We start from the raw sequence: 21,002 nt of genomic DNA on the forward strand, positions 1-21,002 counted from the left end.
TATCTTTTGAAATAATTATACAAATGGATAGTTGCGATATTTCTTAGTTTAGTATGGCTCCCAATAAAGTCATACTGAAGTGCTATCCTATGCAGAGCCTGTCACATACTCATATCAATGAGGCACAAATTAGCTTGTCTTATTCCTCTATCCATCCTTTTATCCTAAGTATGTCTAGTTTAGCTCACTGGGGAACACGCTACATGAACTAGTCTTACCTTAGGGTAACATTTATACAAAGGCACAACGTCTTTCTGGAAGAGGTTCCCCAGGAAAGGCGGGGGAGCTGGACCTGCTGGCAGGTGCCTTTTCTTCTTGTACATTTGGAAGGATGAGAAGAAGAGGAGGAAGAACATACACAGAAGAAGCAGAACTATGGCCAAAAGCAGCCCCATCTTTCTTGAGTTCTATTCAGAAATCCAAATAAATCCTCAAGGGAGATGGAAAGAAAATTGGCTGGTAGAGTCCCAACCAAACTGACCTCTAGCATTCCCCAAATTTTCCCTTATGGATTTCTTTTCAAATGACCTTTCTCTTAAAATGGAGGAACAGGTTACTTATCAACACAAAAGTAGGATGACCTTGGCTGTTAACTATTTATTGTTGATTTCAAAAAGATAAGCCACACAAAAGTAGCTTTTTATATGGAATTAGTACAGATTTTCTCTAATAAAATTAGATAAATAAAAAATAAATTGTGCTCTATCTGTTAAATAAACACTTGCCTTAACCAACAGTCTCCCACTTTATCAAATAATGGGCACTCTGATGCAGTTGATGAAGATCAATCCCTTTATGAAAGTTATCTCAGAACTTCCTTCATTCAGGTCAGGAAAAATCTGTATTTAGCTGAATAAAATCTAAGCCATCATACTAAATGCATAATTCTTATTGAAAATCCTGTTGTGAGAATTTAGAGTAACATGGTGAACCACATTTTTTGAATTAATACAAGGTACAGCAATTATTCCTGTGGAAGAATTATAATATTCATACCATAAAGATACTAATGTATCTATATATTATCAAAATTCTTCTTTTAAGTATTTACCATTTTATAACGTTTATAACGTTTTCAATCATGCTTTAAAAATAAAGCTTTGCTTCTGGTCAGCTTTACTCTGAAAAAAAAAAGATTTGCTTCCCAATATATCTTCCTAAAACATATCAATACAGCCAACCACTTCACACACCCACGCACCGACGCACAGACACACACACCCAGAAACACAAACACAAACACCGAAGTTGCTGTTCCTATCCTCAAAAAAGAGAAACAGAAGAACCAAGCTTGACCTCAATACCTGCATCATGGGATCGGGAACCCATCTGCGGTGAAAACTGATGGCTGGCATACTCACTGTGACCAAGGTGGAGCTAATGAATTTTAGTCCTGGTGGGGCCACACAAATTCACTTATTGTGCAAGGGGGACACCGTACCACAAAACCTGAGAAGCCTGAGATATGGGCAAAGCTGGAGGACTGTTAGGCAAAGCGATGCACTCTTTGAGGCGGACGTGAGTAGCAGGCCAGTGGGCCACACCCAGAAAGCTGCCAGAGCAAAAACACAAGTGGTGTCAAAGTGGCGAATGCTTCAAAACATTATGAAAGGTTTTATTTTTCAGCTGCAATGGGACATTTTCCATAGTCCTTTGGCACAGCTTTTCTTCAGGGTCTTTGCTGGACCGGTTGGAGGCTGTTGGCTGTCATTCCCCCGCCCCTGGTAACTCTGCCTTAAAAGAGGTATAGTGGCAATATAGTAACATTTTGTTATGATGAATGCTACATTTTTTATTATTTCCAAATCAACAAAAAGTTGTAAAAATATGTGCTTCAGTGCTCAGGACTTATCAGTCCATCAGCAGGGTAACTTTCAAAAACTGGAGAGCAAATTCGGTGTGGGGGTAGAAGCTGGCAAAGAGCAACTGTTTAAAAACAGGCCAAATGAGGCTGGCGTCTGTGGAGAAAAAAACCCCAGAAGGGTTCCCCAGTGCTTCCCTATGAAGGGGCAGTGGGGCAGCAGCTCTGAAGGTGTCCAGATCCTCATTCTAAGCTCCCCTCCTCTCCTCCCCCCGTCCCAACTCCCCCTCCCCACAAACAGAGATGATTGCCTACCCTGCTTATTCGCTCCCTCACAGTCCCACTCTAAATGTGACGGGACTAAAAGCTCTTTTGCCACCTAATAAGAGCGCGATTACCCCCAGATGCACACCTCTCTGCTCCCCATCATGAGGCATTGCCCTCCTGCAAGCAGGAGAAGAGGTGGAGACGTGCCGTGCTTGGATCGCCTGGGGTCAGGGTGCCGCTCAGCACCAGCACACGGAGGGAGGCCCCTTAGGAACCAGCCCAAAGAGAGTGGAGGACATTTCGCAAACAGCTTCAGGAACTGAACAGAACTGCCCATATTACACAAAGGCAAGGGTGGATCTCTTGCAGCAAGGATCTCTCAGGACAAGGGGACTGGCCAGAATATTGGTTGTGACTTCTTTAGTATTATGTATTTTTTATTGCTGCAGGCTTTCTTGGTGTATTAAAATAAATAAAAAGGCAGCCTATGCATTCGATCTTAAATAAGTGGGGTGGATGGGTGGTTGGGTGGTAGGTATATAGGTAGGTAGAACAAGCCACTTGCTTGACTGTCTGCTCATAATTTATCTCTTTGGCACAATTCTGAGGACTCTGACTGCAGACACTAGGCGTTGGTTGTATACAGGCTTCAAGCACTCCCCTCCTTTAATTTGGCCACAGGTCTGGATTTCCATTTGTTCTCCCATAATTTCAAATCTCACGGCTGACTACTGTAGTTCAAACTGCAGTCTTGGATCAAACATTGCTTTTAAACCTGTTTCAGCCTCTCGACAATGAATAAGAGATTTAAGGGGGTAAGATTAGTGGGTTTAAGGTGTTACCTCCCTATAAGATTTAGATGAGCTCTAAGCTGCTAGTTTATGCGGGAGGGCACAAGGTTAATGCTGTGATTGCTCCCCATCCAAGGTTTACTCTAAACCATTTTAAAGTGATTGTTTCCTTGAGTGGCTTCAGCTGCAACAGAATAAAAGAATGGGCCCAAAGGCTGGTAAAATAGGTGTCTTCCGAAATGCATTGTTTTTCCAAGCACTGGCCAGGTGCAAGACGAGTGGCTCTTTCAGGTCCAGAGACAGTGAACACACCAGCAGGTGAGATTTCAAGCTTTCTTGTTGACTCTAGCAAACAGGTTTAAACAGGAATAGAAGAATGTAAGATACAGAATGAGCAGATAGAAGTCAACAGAATGCATAGTATAGAAGCATAACATACCAAGCCAGATGTTAAAAACTCTTCCCCTACCATTGGGAGCTACCAAAAGTGGCATGTCAGACACTGTACTCCTAAAAGTCGGATGCTTAGGACACAAAACCAAATTTAATTCAATACATATGTGTCTATATATAGTATGTCTGAAAGTAATGAAATTTCACCTTCTTGGAAATATATTGGAGAGATTTACTTCTTTTAACCACTCAAGCCAAAGGCAGAGCCATCCGACACTGCTTCAGAGCATGCGTGGCGCCTTCTGGTCCAGATATCACAGAAAAGTAGAGCTAGATGTCGTCACTGCTGTATTAGCATCTTTCCCCAAAACTGCACTAGGGACAAAGTCAAACAGAAGCTGCGCTAGGCACAAAATCACAAACTAACTTCATTCCTTATTTATTTATTTATTTATTTATTTATTTATTTAATACGGCTGCCCATCTCAGGTCAATGACTCTGGGTGGCTAACAGTGAAAGACGAAGGAACAAAAACATCAGACATAAAAGAGCAGCCCAGATAACAACAGATCTATCCATTTCAGGGTGAGAACCGATTGGGATCCACTTATGAGCACATAGCGTAATTCTAGCCTAAAACAATAAAGCGGATTATAGAAAGTTATAGTATGAAGATGGTAGTGATTTGGAAAGATAATTACACTTGTAGTGACCTTATATATTTAATAGCCCTCATCAAAAAGGCCGATCTGCAAAACCTTTCTTTCTTCTCAATATGGAGGGCGTTGTAGGAGATTCCAGGTTTTCAGCTCTTACAGACGGCAAATACGCTCACCTTCCTTTGGCTTACAGCAAGCTGATTTCTGGCAGGGTGGTAACTGAAAATATGATGCACTGGCTCCCCTCTCTCCCTCTCCCTCTGCTAAAGAGGACATTCTTCTCTTACTTAATCAGCACAGACATACTGTTAACCTTCCTGGTGAATGGGCATTTGTTTTTAATGAACCAATCTCAAAGGAGCAGGAATAAAGTAGGCTTTTCTTTTCTAACTGCATTTGAACCTGGTTGTGCAAAGAGGAGGAGTTTTAGCAATGCTATGCTTTCGAGAGTGTGTTAACCTGTTTTTATGTAACACCGCAAAAGTGTTGGTGCTGCAGACTAGTAAAGCTGCTGAAGACTTACTGTACGTACTTTGCCCTGGCAGGGCTGGAACAAAAGCAGTTGCCAATTAGATTAAGTGGGAAAGGAAAGAAGGAAGAGAAACAGCTGCCTTTTAAGGAGAGGAAAATTCCCCCAGGCCCACCGAGAGAATGCGGTTACTCTACAGAAGGCATATTTGTCTGCACATGTGTATTGGAGGTTCCCTTGCTCCAGGCTTGTCTATGGAAACCTTCCACACCGTAAGAGGGGGCACCTCAGCAATGAACACCTGTCCATGGAGGGCTAGCCCCTTAGGAATCAGGCTGCTTGCTGGCTTTCCTATCAGATTTTCCTCCAATAGTAAGATGTTGGGAAACCAGTATGAAAGCGGGATTTCCTGTTTGGCGCAGAATTAAGCCTCCAAAATGGATGGGTCTTCAGGAAAGGTCCGCACCTGGAGAAGATTCCTTGGGGCTTGGAACTTCTTCCTTTTCTGTGTGCTCTTTGTTTTGATTAAGCAAGGTGGATTACTCATTTGTTCTTGTCTATATTCCCTGGTTCTAGAGCCTGAAATCTCAACTCTTTCATGAACATCTATGCAGTCTAATTCTGCTTGATCTGAAGAAATCCCCAAACCTGAGAGAGAGGGTTGGAAACCCCGCCCTAAAGCAAATTTGTGGTTGCCTCCAACCTTCCTGTGTTATTGATCTATTGATTTATTATGGATTATTCAATGGACTATTTCTTCTGCCAGAGTAGACTTGGCAGAAGAATGGAGCCATGCAGGACACGTTAGATTCAGTTTCAATAAGTTGTTTCAAGAAATAATGGGAAAGTGGGAGGGCGGAGCTGGCGTCACGGCGATACGGCGGGCGATCCTGGGCTCCCAGGATCGCAGCCGATATCTCCCCCCCCGGATGGTCCCGATGGACCTAAGCCGTCCCGTAGAGACGGTGATCGCAAAGGGCGCGTCCTGTGGATCTCAGGGACACCGCAAGTCCCAGATTGATCCCAGGAGAAGCTCTTGAAGCCGGCGGAGGAGAGGCAGCCATTTAATGACTGCAAAAGCCGGGACAGCTCCAAAGGAAGAAGAAAGAGAGGGGTGTCAACCGGGTGAGATGGACCTTTACTACTCAACTATTCTTAGAGAACACCTTAAGTAACTTAAAGAGATTTTTAAAAGTGAAGAAAAGTGGATTAAGCGGCGAGATTGAGCCTTATAAAAAAAAGGGGGGGAAAAATCTTTGTTTTTTAACTTTCCCTTTTTAGTGGAATTGGCAAGATGTTTTTCTTTTAAAAAAATATATTTTTAACTGGATTGGCTTTTTCTTTTCAATACTCAATAATCTTTTATCTCAAGCTTCTTTTTTGATTAAGATTTTTTTATTGTTATAAGAAACTTATATTTTTTGATTTGGAAATGGGGAAAGTGGAGTTAAGAGAAAGTAAATGAAAGAAAGTTGCACTGCCATCTAGAGGCTTGATATAGTGTTTTTTTTTTTCATTGTGACGTATGCTCAAGGACCTTGGGCTTTCTAAAAAGATAGTGGGATGTGCATGTTTATACAGGTGCCATCGAATAACTATAAATAAGAAAGCGGAGTTGAAAGTGATTTTGAAAATATTCAAGATGGAAAGTTTGAGTTAGTCACAAGAGCCTTGTTTAGTGGCAGTAGCTCTTCTTTCTGGTAGAAGCTTTGCTTTGCTCTCTATTCCCCCCCCCCCCCCCAGTTGGACTTCTAAAGAGACCTAGCCTTTCCCCTCCTCTTCTTTTTTTTTTTCTTTTGCTCTTTTTTTTTTTCTTTCTCTTGGCAAGAACAAAGATAAAGAATCCTTTGACTTAATGAAGGTCTATACAAGGGGTTTGATAACAGGCTATACGAGAAACACAGTGTAGAAAAAGATTTTTAAACTATCGAGGATGACTATAAAAATTTGGAAGAAGAGCTGCAGAAATTCCCGCAAGAAAAAAAAAAAAAGATATCAAAGCTAAAATGGACTTAATTAAACATAAAACGGGATCAATGGAAAAGGAAGAAATAGCACAAGAAATCAGAAACACTAAACAGAACTATTTTGAGGCTTATAAACTGAGAACCAAAAAGGGTTAATCAATTGACAAATGAAGAGGGACAGACTTGTTCTTGGTACTGAGGGTGAGAAAAAGATTATACAAGATTATAATGGAAAATCGTACTAAGAGAATATTTAAAAAGAAGAAGTAAAACAATATTGAAAGAAACTACTCCAGATGCCTAAAGAAAAAAACGAGGGGAATACAACAATGATGGAACTGACAGAAGCTTCAAAAAGCAGAATGTTTGAAAGGACATTTATTATTGCTTTCTCTTATCCAATAATATAGAAAAAGGAATAAACAGATATTTTGGGATATTGAATGAAAAGGGTGAACTTAAAACTATGCAAGCGTTTGAATAAGGTATAAAACTGAGATATACAGTAAAGAATTGTACTTGATTGTAAATGTTTTAAGATATTAGACTAAAATTCATACATGGTTGGACATAGTAACATATAGATTTTAAACTAGAGATATTTTTGTTGAAACATGTAGTGAAGAATTAAGTATGTTTTGATAGTGGTTAGAACTGTAACTTTTAAGAATTGGAAGAATGAAAAAGTACCTATGCAGGAGGAAGTTATTGAAAATTATGGAATGTGCAGAGATGAGTTAAACTGATATTCGAAATTAGAGTAAGAAGATAAGCAATTTTATATGACACGGGATTTGTTTTATTAATGGTTGGATGAGAAAATATAGTAATGTAATGGATTAGGAAATTTTATAATAGAAATTTGATATTAATTACTATATATATATACATATATAATCGATGGATAAAAATGTATTACTAATCCTATAATGAAAGCTAAAATTTCTTGTAATAAATGATTTTATAGACTAGCTACAAATGATTAATAATTGATAATTGATAAGTATACAAGTATATTTTGAATAGATGATATGAGAATTTATATAAATGAGTGAAGATTATGAAAGGGGCACCAACGATTTGGTAACTGGTTGACACACGGTATAAAATGGAAGATTTTTTTTTATGCCTTTGTATGTTCTTGTTTGTTTATGTATGTTTTGTGTTTGTTGTAAAGAATAAAAAATTTTATTAAAAAAAAAAAAGAAATAATGGGAAAGTCAAAGGAGTAGAAAGGAAGGGAACAGAATAGGTAATGAATGTATTCGCAGATACTGGTAGTCTTTCCTTAACGACACCAATTTGGGCTGAAAACTCCATCATTAAGCAATGCAGTCATAAGCTGAAAAATATGGTATAAGTCGAAAAACCATGTGAGTGCATTGCTTAGCAACAGCAGTTCAGGTTGCAGTCCTCACTGAGGACCGTGTAGGTCATTAAGCGAGGACCTCATGTGATCATGACTTGCCATTTCCTGCCAGTTTCTCTGCTGACTTTGCTTGTTGGAAGCCTGCTGTGACGGTCTCAAATCGCAATCACATGACTGCAGGACACACTGACAGTTGGAAGTGTGAGCCGGTTGCCGAGCACCCGAAACGTGGTTACAAAGCCATGGGGCTCTGGGACAGCTGTTACTCTGAGGACAGATCATAAGTACCACTCATTCAGCACCATCATAAATTTGAACAGTTGCTGAATGAGTGGTCATTGAACGAGGTCATTAGTGGTTGTTACAGTCCTTACACTGTATGTTGTAGATGACTCCTGTTTTTCCTTCTTGTGCTACTGGGTCTTTTGGTTTACTTAAGATATGTTGGTGATTTTGTTGATTTGTGTGCTACAGAGATGCCTTGTGGTTGTAATAGTCTGTTGGTGGTTTCTGAGATGTTTCTGATGTATGGCAGTGTGATCCGTTTCATAGCTTGTGTAGGTTGAGTTGTAGTAGGTTGAGTGGTCAGGCACTTTTTGATAAAGTTGCGTGGATATCCATTTTGTTGGAAGATGTTGTATAGGTGTTCTTTTTCCTTCTTGTGCTGTTCTGGGTTTCTGCAATGCATTTGTGCTCACTTGAATAATGTTCTTACACAGCTCCTCTTGTGGGAGGTTGAGTTGTTACTTTGGTGATGGAGTACTTGATTGGTGTGGGTTGTCTTCCGATAAACTTGGGCTTCTAATGTACTGTTGTTTCCTCAGTTGATGAGGATATCCAGGAAGGGTAGCGTGTTACTGTTTTCTTCCTCTTTGGTGAATTTTATTCCTTTGAAGATGTTGTTGATGGTTTCATGTGTCTTCTCTAGTTGTTCCCTTTTTATTATAACAAATGTGTCATATACATACCAGATCCATACTTTAGGTTGTATGTGAGGAAGTTTCTTCTAGGCATTGCATTACAATCTCTGCTATGAGTCCTGACAGTGGTGATCCCATGAGTGTGCCTCTGATTTGTTGGTATATTTCTCCATCAAACTGAAAATAGGTGGTGAGGCAGAAGTTGATGAGGTCCATGATTCTGGGTATTTCAGTCTGGGTGTATTTGGTTAAGTATGGTGTGTTGTGTAGTACTGCTGATATGGATTCTTTGCTAGTTCTGGGACTCCACAGTTCAACCCTGAGATACACATATTCTCTTCTATCAGACTACCTTTATCAGACCATTGTCTAGGCTGCAGCTCTTCCTCCTGTCTCTCAAAGTTATTCGCACTGTGATTACAATTTCTCAAACTACATTTCTGCCCTGGACTCAAAATTCATTTATCTGACTGCTGCCTTGGTTGTGGTTCTTCCTCCTGTTCCTCAACTTTATTCCTACTGCTCATAACAGGATCCTTTAACCTGGTCCTGAGGGAAGATCCTGGGGCTGGACATTGGGATCCCTCTCAACCAGCAAGCCTGACATCCCCGAGTCAGGCTCCACTCCCAGATCCCACCGTATCTTCCCCTGCCCATCACACTTCCAATGTTCCTGCTCACCCTCTTTTCTCCCCCCAGATCCTTCTCATCTCTTCCATCCTCCTCCCAGTCCAGGGCATTCATTTACCCCCACACATCCCCCTCTCTGGATGAGAGGAGCCAATGTAACTGGGTTGTTATTGATTAATTACATTTTGCAGACAGAACCTCCTTGCATGAATTTATCTGCCATCAGGCAAAAACCTTTTGGACATGAAATTTTGTGCACTAGTGCACAAAAAAGGAACAAGACTCTTTTGAGGGATCCACTAAACATGAAACAATATTTTCTGAGAAATGATTCCATTCTGAAATCCTAAGAAGTATATTTTACATTTTGTACATCCCAGTGTAGTAAGGTTAGAACATTATACATGGAGGTAATCCACTATATTTCGTAGAAATGAGGACAATAATTTTTGATTGATACATTTTAAATTCTGTTTTTAAGCCTTTCAAACCTTTAAGACTTGACTTATACCATGAACCATCAGTGATTCGCTAGCAGAAAAAACCCAGAGGCATAGATAGAAATGTTCCACTAACAATCCAGGATTCTAACACCATCAGATTCTACAAGCTGATCCAAATGTCAAGGCTAAGATCCAAATCCAACAGAGGAGCAAAGACCTGGAAGCTGATCTCCTATAGTCTCAGCTGCTGGCCTGCCTAAATTAGGGACATTGCTGCCTTTCTTCTCAAGCAGGCATGCTGATTACCTTTGCTCTGCCCTAAGTAGCTGCCAGCATATTCTTGAGCTAAATGCCCACCAGGATCTGCCCCCTCATGATCTGAGTCAGGTACACACACACACACACACCACTTGGGCTCATTGTCACCTGGAACACCCTCAGGTGGCTAATTGCTGGCCAGATCCTAGATTCAACAGTCCATTTCATCTGCCTCTTCAATTGAGAGGCCTCTGGGAGGGGAGGTTGAGACCCTCAATGGTTTTCCCTGCTGCCACACAGTTGGTCTGTGATTTGAGGACAAACTGATTTGATTCAAAGCATTTCAAAGTTCTTATGATCCCAGCACAAAGAATCAAATGTCCTTTGCTTTGAAACATTCTTTCAGGGGCTTATTTGCCACAAAAAACTTTTGCCCACAATGAGTTCTGTAATCACAAAAAGGATATCTTGGAATGCATGATATATCTGTGTAATATTCATGTAACTGGGTTTTGATTAACTACATTTTGCAGACAGAATCTCCTTGTGTGAATTTATCTGCCATCAGGCAAAAAACTTTTGGACATGAGATTTTATCACTAGTGGACAAAAAAGGAACCAGACCCCTTTAAGGGATCCAGTAAACATGAAAAAAATATTTTCTGAGGAATGAATTACATTTTGAAATCCTAAGAAGTATATTTTATGTTTTGTACATCTGGACCCATTGATTCTCTGAAATTGGATATTCTAATTCTTTATTCCACAATTCAGATTACTGTAAATGTAAATCTAACATTCATTTTACTTTTTAATTCCTTATCAAACTGACTGGTTGGGTTCCAGTCAAGGGAAGGGAAGGGAAGGGCAGGGCAGGGCAGGGAAGCAGGCAGGCAGGCAGGCAAAGCTGTCACCCATCAGATCCTCAGCTTTTTTCCTTCTCCTGATCATTGAACACAAGCGTCCAATGAACGTTTAACAGCTCTTATAAGGGGGTATTGATTCTTATTTGTGAAGTCCACATACAAGGACATTAAATCCGTGTCTTTACTGTCCCCAACCAGATGGAAGGTGAACTTCTGGAGCAGAGTGCTGAAGAACAGGAAGATCTCCATCCGAGCCAGGGCCTCTCCTGGACAGGCCCGCTTCCCTGCAATAGCAAAGAAGAAAACAAAGCTTATTTAGGAAGCACACTTGCTGAAATTGTCACTGATAAAAGAATAACATGGAATAAGTAAGTATGTTACTTTTTAACACATCCAATCTGTTCCAGAGGACTCTACCTGCTGAGAATGGCATGAAAGCATCTCTTTTCCTGAACTGGCCCTTTTCATCCAAGAAATGATCTGGGTTGAACTTCTCTGGAGTCTCCCAATAGAGAGGATCAAAATGTACAGAGGTGAAGATTGGCGCAACAGCCATGTGCTAGAGGGAAAGGAAGAAACAGATTGCATTAGATACTACTTCCTGCAGAGAACAAAGAGCCTCCAGTTCTCACTTGCCTCAGTTAAAATACACCAGTGGGGAGCACTCTGTAAACATTTTGTGAACATGGAGGGAAGGGAGAGATACTGTATTTCGTTTAATACATATTTATTCAATAAGTATTGCCTTGGATATGAAGGATCTCTGGATACATAACAGTCATCTTTTTTTCTCTTCCCCAGAATATCTTGACTTGAATAGTTATATCACCACACCTTGGGAATGTTGTAACCATGGAATTTTGTGTCACAAGTTGTTGCCCGAGGAAAGTTCTCAAGGCTCCCTTTCTGATACCGTTGAACCTCATGGACAACTGCATTTGTGAAAGGCATCTTCAACCGGTCCTCCATGCTTGGAGTGCGGTTTGCACCCACCACCTCATCAATCTCCTGCTGCACCTTAGCTGTGAGAAAAAAATATTGAGAAGATATTGACAGCCTTTTTCTTTCTCATGCTGAACACCTGCAGTCAGCTACCACTTCTTTTTCAAAGAACATACAGGGAAGACACTCCTAGACAGGACAATGGCTCCTCCTCCTCCTCCTCCTCCAAAGTCGTTTCCCAGTGGAGACCATTTCAGTTTTTCTAGTCCAAGAAGATGTGATTCATCTTATTTATCTGTGTCTCTGTGACATACTCGAAATGCTGAGAGCCAGCAAACATCAAGCATTTCCATATGGGCTTTCTGAAGATTACAGTCTCTACCCAAAACTGCAGTGAATAGTATCAGGAGAAAAACTACTATACTTAAATTAATTTCCTAAACTGTTATTATTTGTGCACATTAATTAATATTTTATGGCAGCAGAAAAGAAAGCACTCATTCCCCCCGAAACCTCAAGGTCCATTTCTAAAGAACTAGCAATAGAATTGTTAAACTATTGGGAGGGTGGTATTGTATATTAAGATTAATTATATTCAGTAACAACCTTTATTAATTTTTCTTCTATGTCATAATTACTCATTCTTGTACATAACCATTTTGCAATTGCCTGAAGCAGCATGGTTCAAAATGTCAGGGATGATACCTTGAGTTAAAAGGGATGTTAATTTATACTGTTGCAACAGATGATCCTCAGGAAAAGCTATAATCTCGTAAACTTGCTCATTCATACTAGGATTCCATAAAGCAAGTACTAAATTAATGTACTTGGCTGATTTGCCCTATGGCTGTACGTGGAAAAAAGATTGCATTCAATTGTTACAGCATTCAATCACTTCAGCCTCTTCATGATCTAATAGATATCATTTCACTAGAATTGTCTGTCAATAACTGCTGCTTCATGAAATCTCAAGACTTGGTGGTGGATCCGTTTGTTCCAAGGGGATGTTAGCTAGACTGGGAAATCTAAAAAAAAACCATTTTGGAAGAAGGCAGTGGCGAAGCACTTCCATAATAGTCTCAAAAGAACTTCATAAATGCAGCTGCAGTGAGTTTACTTTACTCCTCAGCATCTTAATTTATTTACTTTCTTTTTTGTAGGATTAATAGTGGAACCCCTAAGAGCCCTGACGCCTTTCTCTTTTTGTGGGCATTTCTGTACCTTGAATGTGTGGCAATTTAGCCATCGCTAGGAGGCTGCAGAGCAAGGCCTGGCTTGTGGTTATTGTCCCAGCAATAAAGAGTCCAAACACAACAATAACAAGCTCTTCAGCAGTGTAGATAACCTCAGAGGAGTTCTGCTCCTAAAAGGAAAACAGAGGGGGGAAAGGAAGAATATAAAATTCTAATTGGAATTGAGATAAAGTTTATAAAGTTCTTCACACTGTCATTTTCAACTAAAGGAAACTTAATTCAACCTCTAACTTGCCTTTTAAAAGCCCTTCAATTCTAAGGTATTTCTGGGATCTGCATTTGATGCAGGGGAAGAAACAGCTTGCCTACGTGGTGTACCCATCAAATATTTACCACGTGTAATGGCCAGAATTAAAGAATCCAGTCTTAAAAATAGCAGCCTTCATTTCTAATGCTTGGCCTAATTTGGAGAATAGTACAGATATCCTTAGCAACAATTATGCCTGGAATAGGAATACATGCCAACAAATGGCTATGAGAGGGGTGTCCAAGAGTAGAGAAAGAAGGTGGAAAATAAATAGCTTCATATTTATTCCTATGAGATGAACTAGGTTCATCTTAGATGCATATTGGAGAATACTCATGATACTTAGACAATTATGCAGGAATGGTATATAGCCTACCTTCTCCAATCTCATAAGGAAGCAATCAATATAGTCACGGGGGTTCTGAGGATCCAACGTCTTCATGTGAAACTCCACCTTCTCACGGATATAATCACGGAGTTTTTCTGTATTAGCAAAAATCTTGTTGTGTTGTCCAGGAAAGTAATCCATAATTTTTGGAATAGTATTGTACACCTGTCACAGAGTTCATGTTAAACACTATTTTAGACCATTATGGTGGAGGCTTAATGCCCTAAATATTCAGAGAGTAGCTTTTACTGTGATGTTGCTAGTTGTAAAGCCTCAAATAGGTGCCAAGGCCAAGAAGGCAAGAATTACATGCATTTCAGTAAGTTTTCTTTAATTCTAGTCTCAGGTAAATACAGCATCTTGGAAACTATAATAGGAATTTATATTTATAGTAAGTTAATTAAAGAGGAGTCTCTTTGAAAAGCTTTTCCCCAGATCTCTCGTCACTTCAGCTGAGTTCCATTTAGGACATAATCTGTCAACTGACTCACCACCCCACCCCCCATCTCTCACACTAATGGATAATCATGTAAATGGTCATAGTCCTCGAAGTCAGGAAGACAGAATCTGGCTGTGAGCATAAAGACAGGGGAGCTGTTTCAAAAAGCAATGATAAGGAGAGATGCACATGTCCACAACTGGACATGATAATTACTACTGCTAATACTATTTATAGCTCTATGGGTAGCATTGCAGTTTTTTTTAAGTTAAATAATATGATAATGTAGCTTTTTAGATCAATTGGAATATTGGTATTGTCCTTATATCACACATCTAATGGCATGAGGGAAAAATGGATATGGTTGTCATCGTTTGAAGCCCTACAGAAACAACAAGGAAGCATGTATGGGCACCAATGTTAACTTTTCAGTCAAGGGCTGAAAGCTAACAGTGAAACATTAACATTGAGAGGCATTAGCCCCCTCCTGTAAAATTCCATGCTTGGACCTCCCTGGCAAGGTAAGAAGTGAGTGAGTACAAGACATAAGCAGGTCAGGGGCCAAAGGAGTTATTGCTCTGATGACAGAAAAGGGAATGATCCTTGTAAGCCCAGCAGGGAGAGGTGAACTGGGAATTGGCTGGTGTTTGGATGGCTTCATCTCACTGGATGTCCAGATTTGACTTCTCCCATTTAGTAGCTCTTCACATCTAGTGTTCACATTTCTGAACTGAACATTTGCACACACCTACAGAGCTGCTAGTAAAAGTGGAGCTTCATGACAGGAGAAGCAACAGACAATACTAACATACCAGTCCGAGGAAACTTTGAAACCATTGTATTTGAGACTCCACAATGTGCTGGTTCTCTATGAAAGTTTGATCTTTGTAATCAAATCGATTGCCAAAGACGACTGCGCAGATCACATTGGAAACAGCACTGGTAAGCCTTCTTCTTGGGTCAAAAGGTTGCCCTGCAAGAAAAGCCACAGAAAGTTAGGAGTGGGATGAGAGAATGCGGATCTTTCCTTCCACAAATCTCACCACAAAATTGGAATAAAAAGTGTTTCAGGTCAAACAGGTTTGAATGAATATTCTTTCCCTCTGTCCTAAGAACTGAATATGAATACAATTTAAAAATCCTATCACCTCTTTAATCAAGATACAAAGTTATTTTTCCAAGTTCCACTCTGAAATCCATTAAATATATATTCAAAGATTTTATTGGTAATTTTTTATGATAATATTAACTAAGTAGCAGAGCCTATATGTAAGTTAAATGATTTTTTTTTAAAAAAACTTCTGCTTCTTTTTCCAGTTTTAACTGAGCACTCAGTTCCCTCCATTCCACTCTCCTTCTAATCTATCCAACAGTTTTTAAAAAATAATCCCAATGCACTTTTTCTCTATTTCTTTTCCTTTCTCCTTCCAGAGGAGGCTTGTCTACCAAAGATGGTTTTGAAGGTACTACAACCCTCTGAATGGATTCTGCTTTTGGCCTTTTTATTCAAATCCATGTTGCCTTCCAGATCTGCATCCCTCATGCGGCCTGTTCTTATCCACATTTTCCTTCCCTCCTTTAGTTTACCTGTCTCATTTACCCAAAAAGTGTTTCGCTGGCTGCTGAATTTGCTTGATTTGTGATTTAGCATTATCTTCAAACTTGGCTAAACATAAGCATATTTTTAAAAAATCCAGGCTCAGCATATTTTTATGCAAATACCACATTAAATAGCTTCCTAGCACCTACTGTATGTTCTCTCAGTAACTGCATCCACAGTAAGATTTCACTACTTCTGAGCAAACTTGTAATTTTATAAAGCCAAGGGCTGACTCTGGAAGGAAAAGAGGAAGAAACAATTGGAAAGCTGTTGTATTTCTTCTGTGTATTTCTGCTTTTCTCCTGAGCACCACTGTGGAAAAAATGGGGGGCGGGGGGAGTGACATTTGTCACTGCCTATCTTCCTTTTTCTTTATTTTGTGTACTTAAGTGCAGAAGGATTTGAGTTTCAGTTCAGAATCTAGTTCTCCTGTAACTTCACATAGTACAAAAACCCTTTCCAGCTTCTTTTTTATACGCTTCCTGAAATTATTCTTCTGAAGGAGAAGAGCTTTCAGTTTCTCTAGAGGACCTTTTGTGGTAGCCATTTCCTCCGCTAGACAAAGGGCTTCCTCCTGCACCCTCTCAGACATCCTTTTCTTCCCCATCCCAAAATCTCGCAAGGTGGACAGTGTAAACCGTCGCAGCTCCCTCCATTTCTTCTCATCAGTGGTGTTCAGACCTGAAACCAAAGACACAGGAAAGAGATCACGATGTCAGTCACTTCTCAGCTTTTATGAAGGAGGGTGTTTAGATATCAAAGATGGTTTCAGGCACTTTCCCTCTTCAGATCTATGCCTCATTTATAGTTGAAACAGGGCACTGCATTGCAATAAATTATGCATCACAATATTTTCCCTCCCCACTTTTACAGGAAACAAGCCGAGATGCTTAGAACACTAGTTAGCTGAACTAGTTTTATAGTTTCCATTTTCCATTCTTCACTACTGTCATGTTAAGAGAAGAATGAATGAGGTTGTGGAAATCATGTCACAAGTTTCTACAATATTCTCAGGAATCTTCTCCAATATCAAAGTTCAAAGGCATCAATATTCTTTCTATCCTACTTCTTCAAAGTCCAAATTGCTTTTGAAGGTACACAAAATGAATTTTTGACATTACTCCAGATGACGTCAGCCAAAACTGTCTTCTTTTGAAAAACATTTCTGTGTGTCTTCCCAAAGGATAGTTTAGAGGTGAGGTTTTTTTGTTTTGTTTTGTTTTTTCCCTGCACATAAGGAACCACCTGAGCAGACCTCAGAAGTGACCAGTGGAAGGGAAATGGTGAAACAAGGTTTTCCTCCCTCTCCAAGAACCATGACCAAATCAACATCATTACAAAACCGCATTTCAAATAAGAGTTTCATGACTATCAATAATAGTAAAGGCATTCAATGATTTGAAATGAATTATAGAAACTTAAAGAAAAACAATAACAAATAAGGAAATGAAAGAGAATCAACCTTTATTTTGGAACAGTCGCCAGTTCATGGGCATTTTAGTTCGCCCACCAAACTCTTCCACATGATCTAGCAAAGCATCTTTTACCACTTCATATCCACAAAGTACAACCATTGGTTTTGATCCAATCCAGACAGTAAATATAGGTCCATACTTCGCAGTAAGCTAAGGATAGAATTAGATGAAAATTCAGTTAATTAGGTGATAAAGCACTTTTTGGAGAAATTATTCTAAAGCATGCTTGAAATACTTCTTAAATTTGTCACAGAGAGACCTTCAGCATGTTCAAGCAAAGCTTCAATAACTCTTAATATCCACAGAGTACATCAATAAGATTAGGTTCCAGCACATTGCATGTATCTCCTAGTTGATGTGATATGGGCAACAGTATGTTGGCTTTCATGGTCATCTGGGGATTAGAGAACCTAGTTTGCAGAGAGTAGCATGAGCTGCTCAAGGTAAAATTGAGCTTTCGTTGCACTTGGGACAACCTGGCCAAAAAGTACCAAAACTCAGCAGCGCTGGTTTCACCATTAACAAGAAATGTTATTTGTTGCAAAAGTAAAACTAAGCCTGATCATCTAAACTACTCCTTCTTTAGCTTACTAGAAAAACTTATGTGAAATCCACAATTAACCAACTTTACAATGGGAAGTGGAGGTCAATATTTATGGCCCAGCTGATAACCACCATGTAATACTTAAGATTTCACACCCAATCTAAGAAAAATTATACTTTAGTGAATAGTGAATACTTTAGTGAATAGTGATAGTAGAAAAAGAAAAAAAAATTATTATTATGAAATATTGTGAAAAAAAATGCAATTCAGGGAAAAATATATTCTGTTAAGTGGCATGAATTGAGAGGAATGAATGAAATAATGAGAATGTTAACTGTTTAATATGTTTCTGCTTAGAAAAAGGCCTGTCTGTTTCAACTGCGTGGCTTAAGCCAAAATCTATTCATATGTACACAAAGGAATGAATATAAATCTAAAGCAAAATTATTCTGAACATCCATGATGTAAGATTGAGAGAATCTGTAAAAGTTCCAAAGCTGATGAGAGGTTCTAAATGTAGGTCAAGTGATTATTTGGGAGTGTCAAGGATGGGCTTTGGGAAAACGGACACAGAAGAAAAGAAAAGAAGTGAAAAAAACTGAGAGTGAAAGTAAAACCACTGCAGGAAGAAAAATGCATGTCTCTTATGAAAAATATTAAAATGTAGATCAATTTCCCAACAGAATGAGTGGAAAGGGGACATAAGGAAAGAAGATGTAGGAGTGCTTCAAACAATGGGAATTATGCTGCAGAGTGCCACTGAAGTGTGTGGAATTTTGCTCACAGGCAGTATGATAAAAAAGAAGAGGCAACAGGTGAAAAATATGTGCATATGAGAGAATAACTGCTGCAATGGAAGGATGGAAATGGGGGCAAACTGCCTACCATTCCTGAAGACAAACCAACTTTGGTAGGGCTGTCATAAATGGGATTCAAACTGGATATAGTGCAGCAAAGAGTTTGTGTTTCTGTATGTCTTTCTTGGCATCTAATGATCATCAGGATTTTTGCAGCCCAGATGAAGTAGCCCTTGTTTTTGGTTTAGTAGGACAGAAGCTGTGTCTGCCTTTCAACAATCTGGAATCCAACAGGGTGGCTAGAGGAAGAGGAGGTACAAATCTGAGGACCAGGGATTTAGTTTTCTAAGCCTTTTCCTATTACTACTTATTTTCAATGAACTTTGTAACTTCCACTGTGTGTGTATCAGACTGCTACAAGGTGCCTTACACTACAAATCCTGCTGAAGATACACACAAGCCCCCAATAAAAGTGGATGCTTATACAATAAATCAAACTACTAAAATTACGGAAAAGTATAGATATTTTTCAAAGTAATCACCTTCCAAAACAGTGAACAAGTACAATAGTCAGCTAGTCTTACCTTTTTATATGAGTTGTCCACAGGTAGTACATCTCGCTGCAAGAGGTTCCCCAGAAAAGGCCATGGAGTAGGTCCTGGGGGCAGCTGCCCTTTTTTCTTGTATATCTGGAAGGATGAGAAAAGGGTGAAAAATATACAGAGAAGGAGCAAAGCTCCTGCCCATGTCAGCTCCATCCCCATCTGTGTTCTTTCCCTCTTCAAAAATCCAGGAAACTGTTTCAATGATTGAAAGAAGGAGGCTCACTGGAGCCGAAATCAAATCTAAGTTCCAGATTTCCTCTAAGCTTTGCACACTTCCTTGGCTTTTTGTTTTGGTTTATTTTTAAATCCAAAGCGTTCTTTCACCTCTATCACTACAGAATAATTATTAACATCCCTACCTTCTGACTGTGGGCACAAATAAGTTACTGTTTCTGTATTTTTGGGGGGGAAATACAGAGTGCGTATAGGTTGGGTTCAAAATACGGACATTTGCCCTTTACTTAACAATTCAAGGTGAAGACTCTTTCAGCAGAAAAGTGGTGGCCCCCAGCAGTGTAGGAAATTTTCTGGAAGACTTTGAACAAAAAAAAATACATGATTTGGACTGTGGCATTTCGGATTTAAAGTTCATTCAAAAGTCATTTTAAATTGGAAGGAAATAATTAATTTCAGAATGGATGGAAATGGGGAATTCAAACATCTCTGGAGTAAAGGTCCATAAAGGATATACATGTATGTGGTGATGAGACTCACCTGTGGATTCCAAGGAGTCTGTGGCCCACACAGCCCCCTTCACAAGGCAAACCAGGTCTTGCAGCTTGAAGGGTAAAGATTTTAAATACTATCTCTCTCCCCCCCCCCCCCCCACTTATTTAAGTGTATTTGTGATTTTGGAATTTTTCAAACTGAGGTTAAATCCTTGAAATAATACCTCATTTTACTGGCCTGTCCTTGCAGAACACATAGACACTGCAGCTGGTCTGAAATGCAGCTGCATGAATACTTATGGAGGCAGATTCTTGTGACACCCCTACTTTGCAAGCTCTAATGTTTACCAGTGGGTTTCAGAAGCAATTCAAGATGCTAGCTGTTATCCCAAAGGCCTCAGCACTACCTTCTTCTAATTGTCTCTGCCTGTCCTCTAAGAAGCAAATACTCCATTGACTAAAGACGGCCATCTTTTGAGAACCTGGAGGTGTGCCTTCTCTGGAATACCATTCCCTCTGAAGTTCATGTGACCCCATCTTCTGGTCTTTTAGGAAAACTTTAAAAACAGACCAGAGGCTGGGGTGATTTGTGATCCTTCCTGGTTGATAATGTGTTAGTATTTCCATTTGTAGTTTTGCATATATATGTTTTTAACTCTGTATTTTCCTTAAGTCTTTCTGATTTGGTGGCCTTGTTATTATTATTATTTCCATAAGAACACATATTGGACTTGGAAGACAATATTTACTGGTTCCTTCTTGGTCAAGGAATATGAGCTATTATCTTGATGCTTTTTGGGAAAAAAGATAATACATATCTTTTCATTCAAATGAGGAATATTTGTCTGTTACACAACTTTTTAAATGATTATTATTTCCTTTTTGGTCAAGTAATGATTGGGCAGGGATGGGGAGAGAGAACTGATGTGTTGCAATTTGATCCTCATTGATTCTCTCTATATGACCTAACCACCTCGATGCTCTTCTTCCGGGACCAATCACTCCTTCATTTTTTCCTCAACCACATTCATTCAGCACATAGACATTTGTGACCCTCCATGTTCTAGCTGCACAAATCAAAACCACACATGAGTCAATCTTCCAGTTTTCATGTTATATGATCAAAGAAAGTTGATTGGAGTGGATGCTCCTTAACCACTTGTTTGAGTACCCAACTAATATGAAGTAGAATTTTTTTCTTAAAAAAAAA

At 39.5% G+C, this 21,002-nt stretch overlaps 1 protein-coding gene and 1 long non-coding RNA gene across 2 annotated transcripts; one reads left to right on the forward strand and one right to left on the reverse strand.

Annotated features, from left to right (window-relative positions):
* Nucleotides 1-10,709: 10,709 nt before the first annotated feature.
* LOC148216617 (cytochrome P450 2C20-like) lies at nt 10,710-19,396 on the reverse strand. Its single transcript, XM_088133482.1, has 9 exons — nt 19,104-19,396; nt 17,166-17,328; nt 16,235-16,384; nt 14,916-15,076; nt 13,653-13,829; nt 12,998-13,139; nt 11,669-11,856; nt 11,252-11,393; nt 10,710-11,118 (listed from the first exon to the last, which is right to left on the reverse strand). Exons 1-9 carry the CDS (start codon nt 19,281-19,283, stop codon nt 10,916-10,918), a joined length of 1,506 nt encoding a protein of 501 aa, XP_087989608.1. The 5' UTR covers nt 19,284-19,396; the 3' UTR covers nt 10,710-10,915.
* On the forward strand, nt 11,047-11,728 carry LOC148216618 (uncharacterized). Its single transcript, XR_015794693.1, has 2 exons — nt 11,047-11,202; nt 11,636-11,728. It is a non-coding gene; the product is annotated as an uncharacterized LOC148216618 (long non-coding RNA).
* Nucleotides 19,397-21,002: the final 1,606 nt, after the last annotated feature.

The sequence above is a fragment of the Python bivittatus genome, unplaced genomic scaffold, assembly GCF_059951505.1.
Source record: "Python bivittatus isolate LINGU-HERP-01145 unplaced genomic scaffold, Pbiv_v1 ctg000080_np1212, whole genome shotgun sequence".
In the NCBI taxonomy this organism is placed as follows: Eukaryota; Metazoa; Chordata; class Lepidosauria; order Squamata; family Pythonidae; genus Python; species Python bivittatus.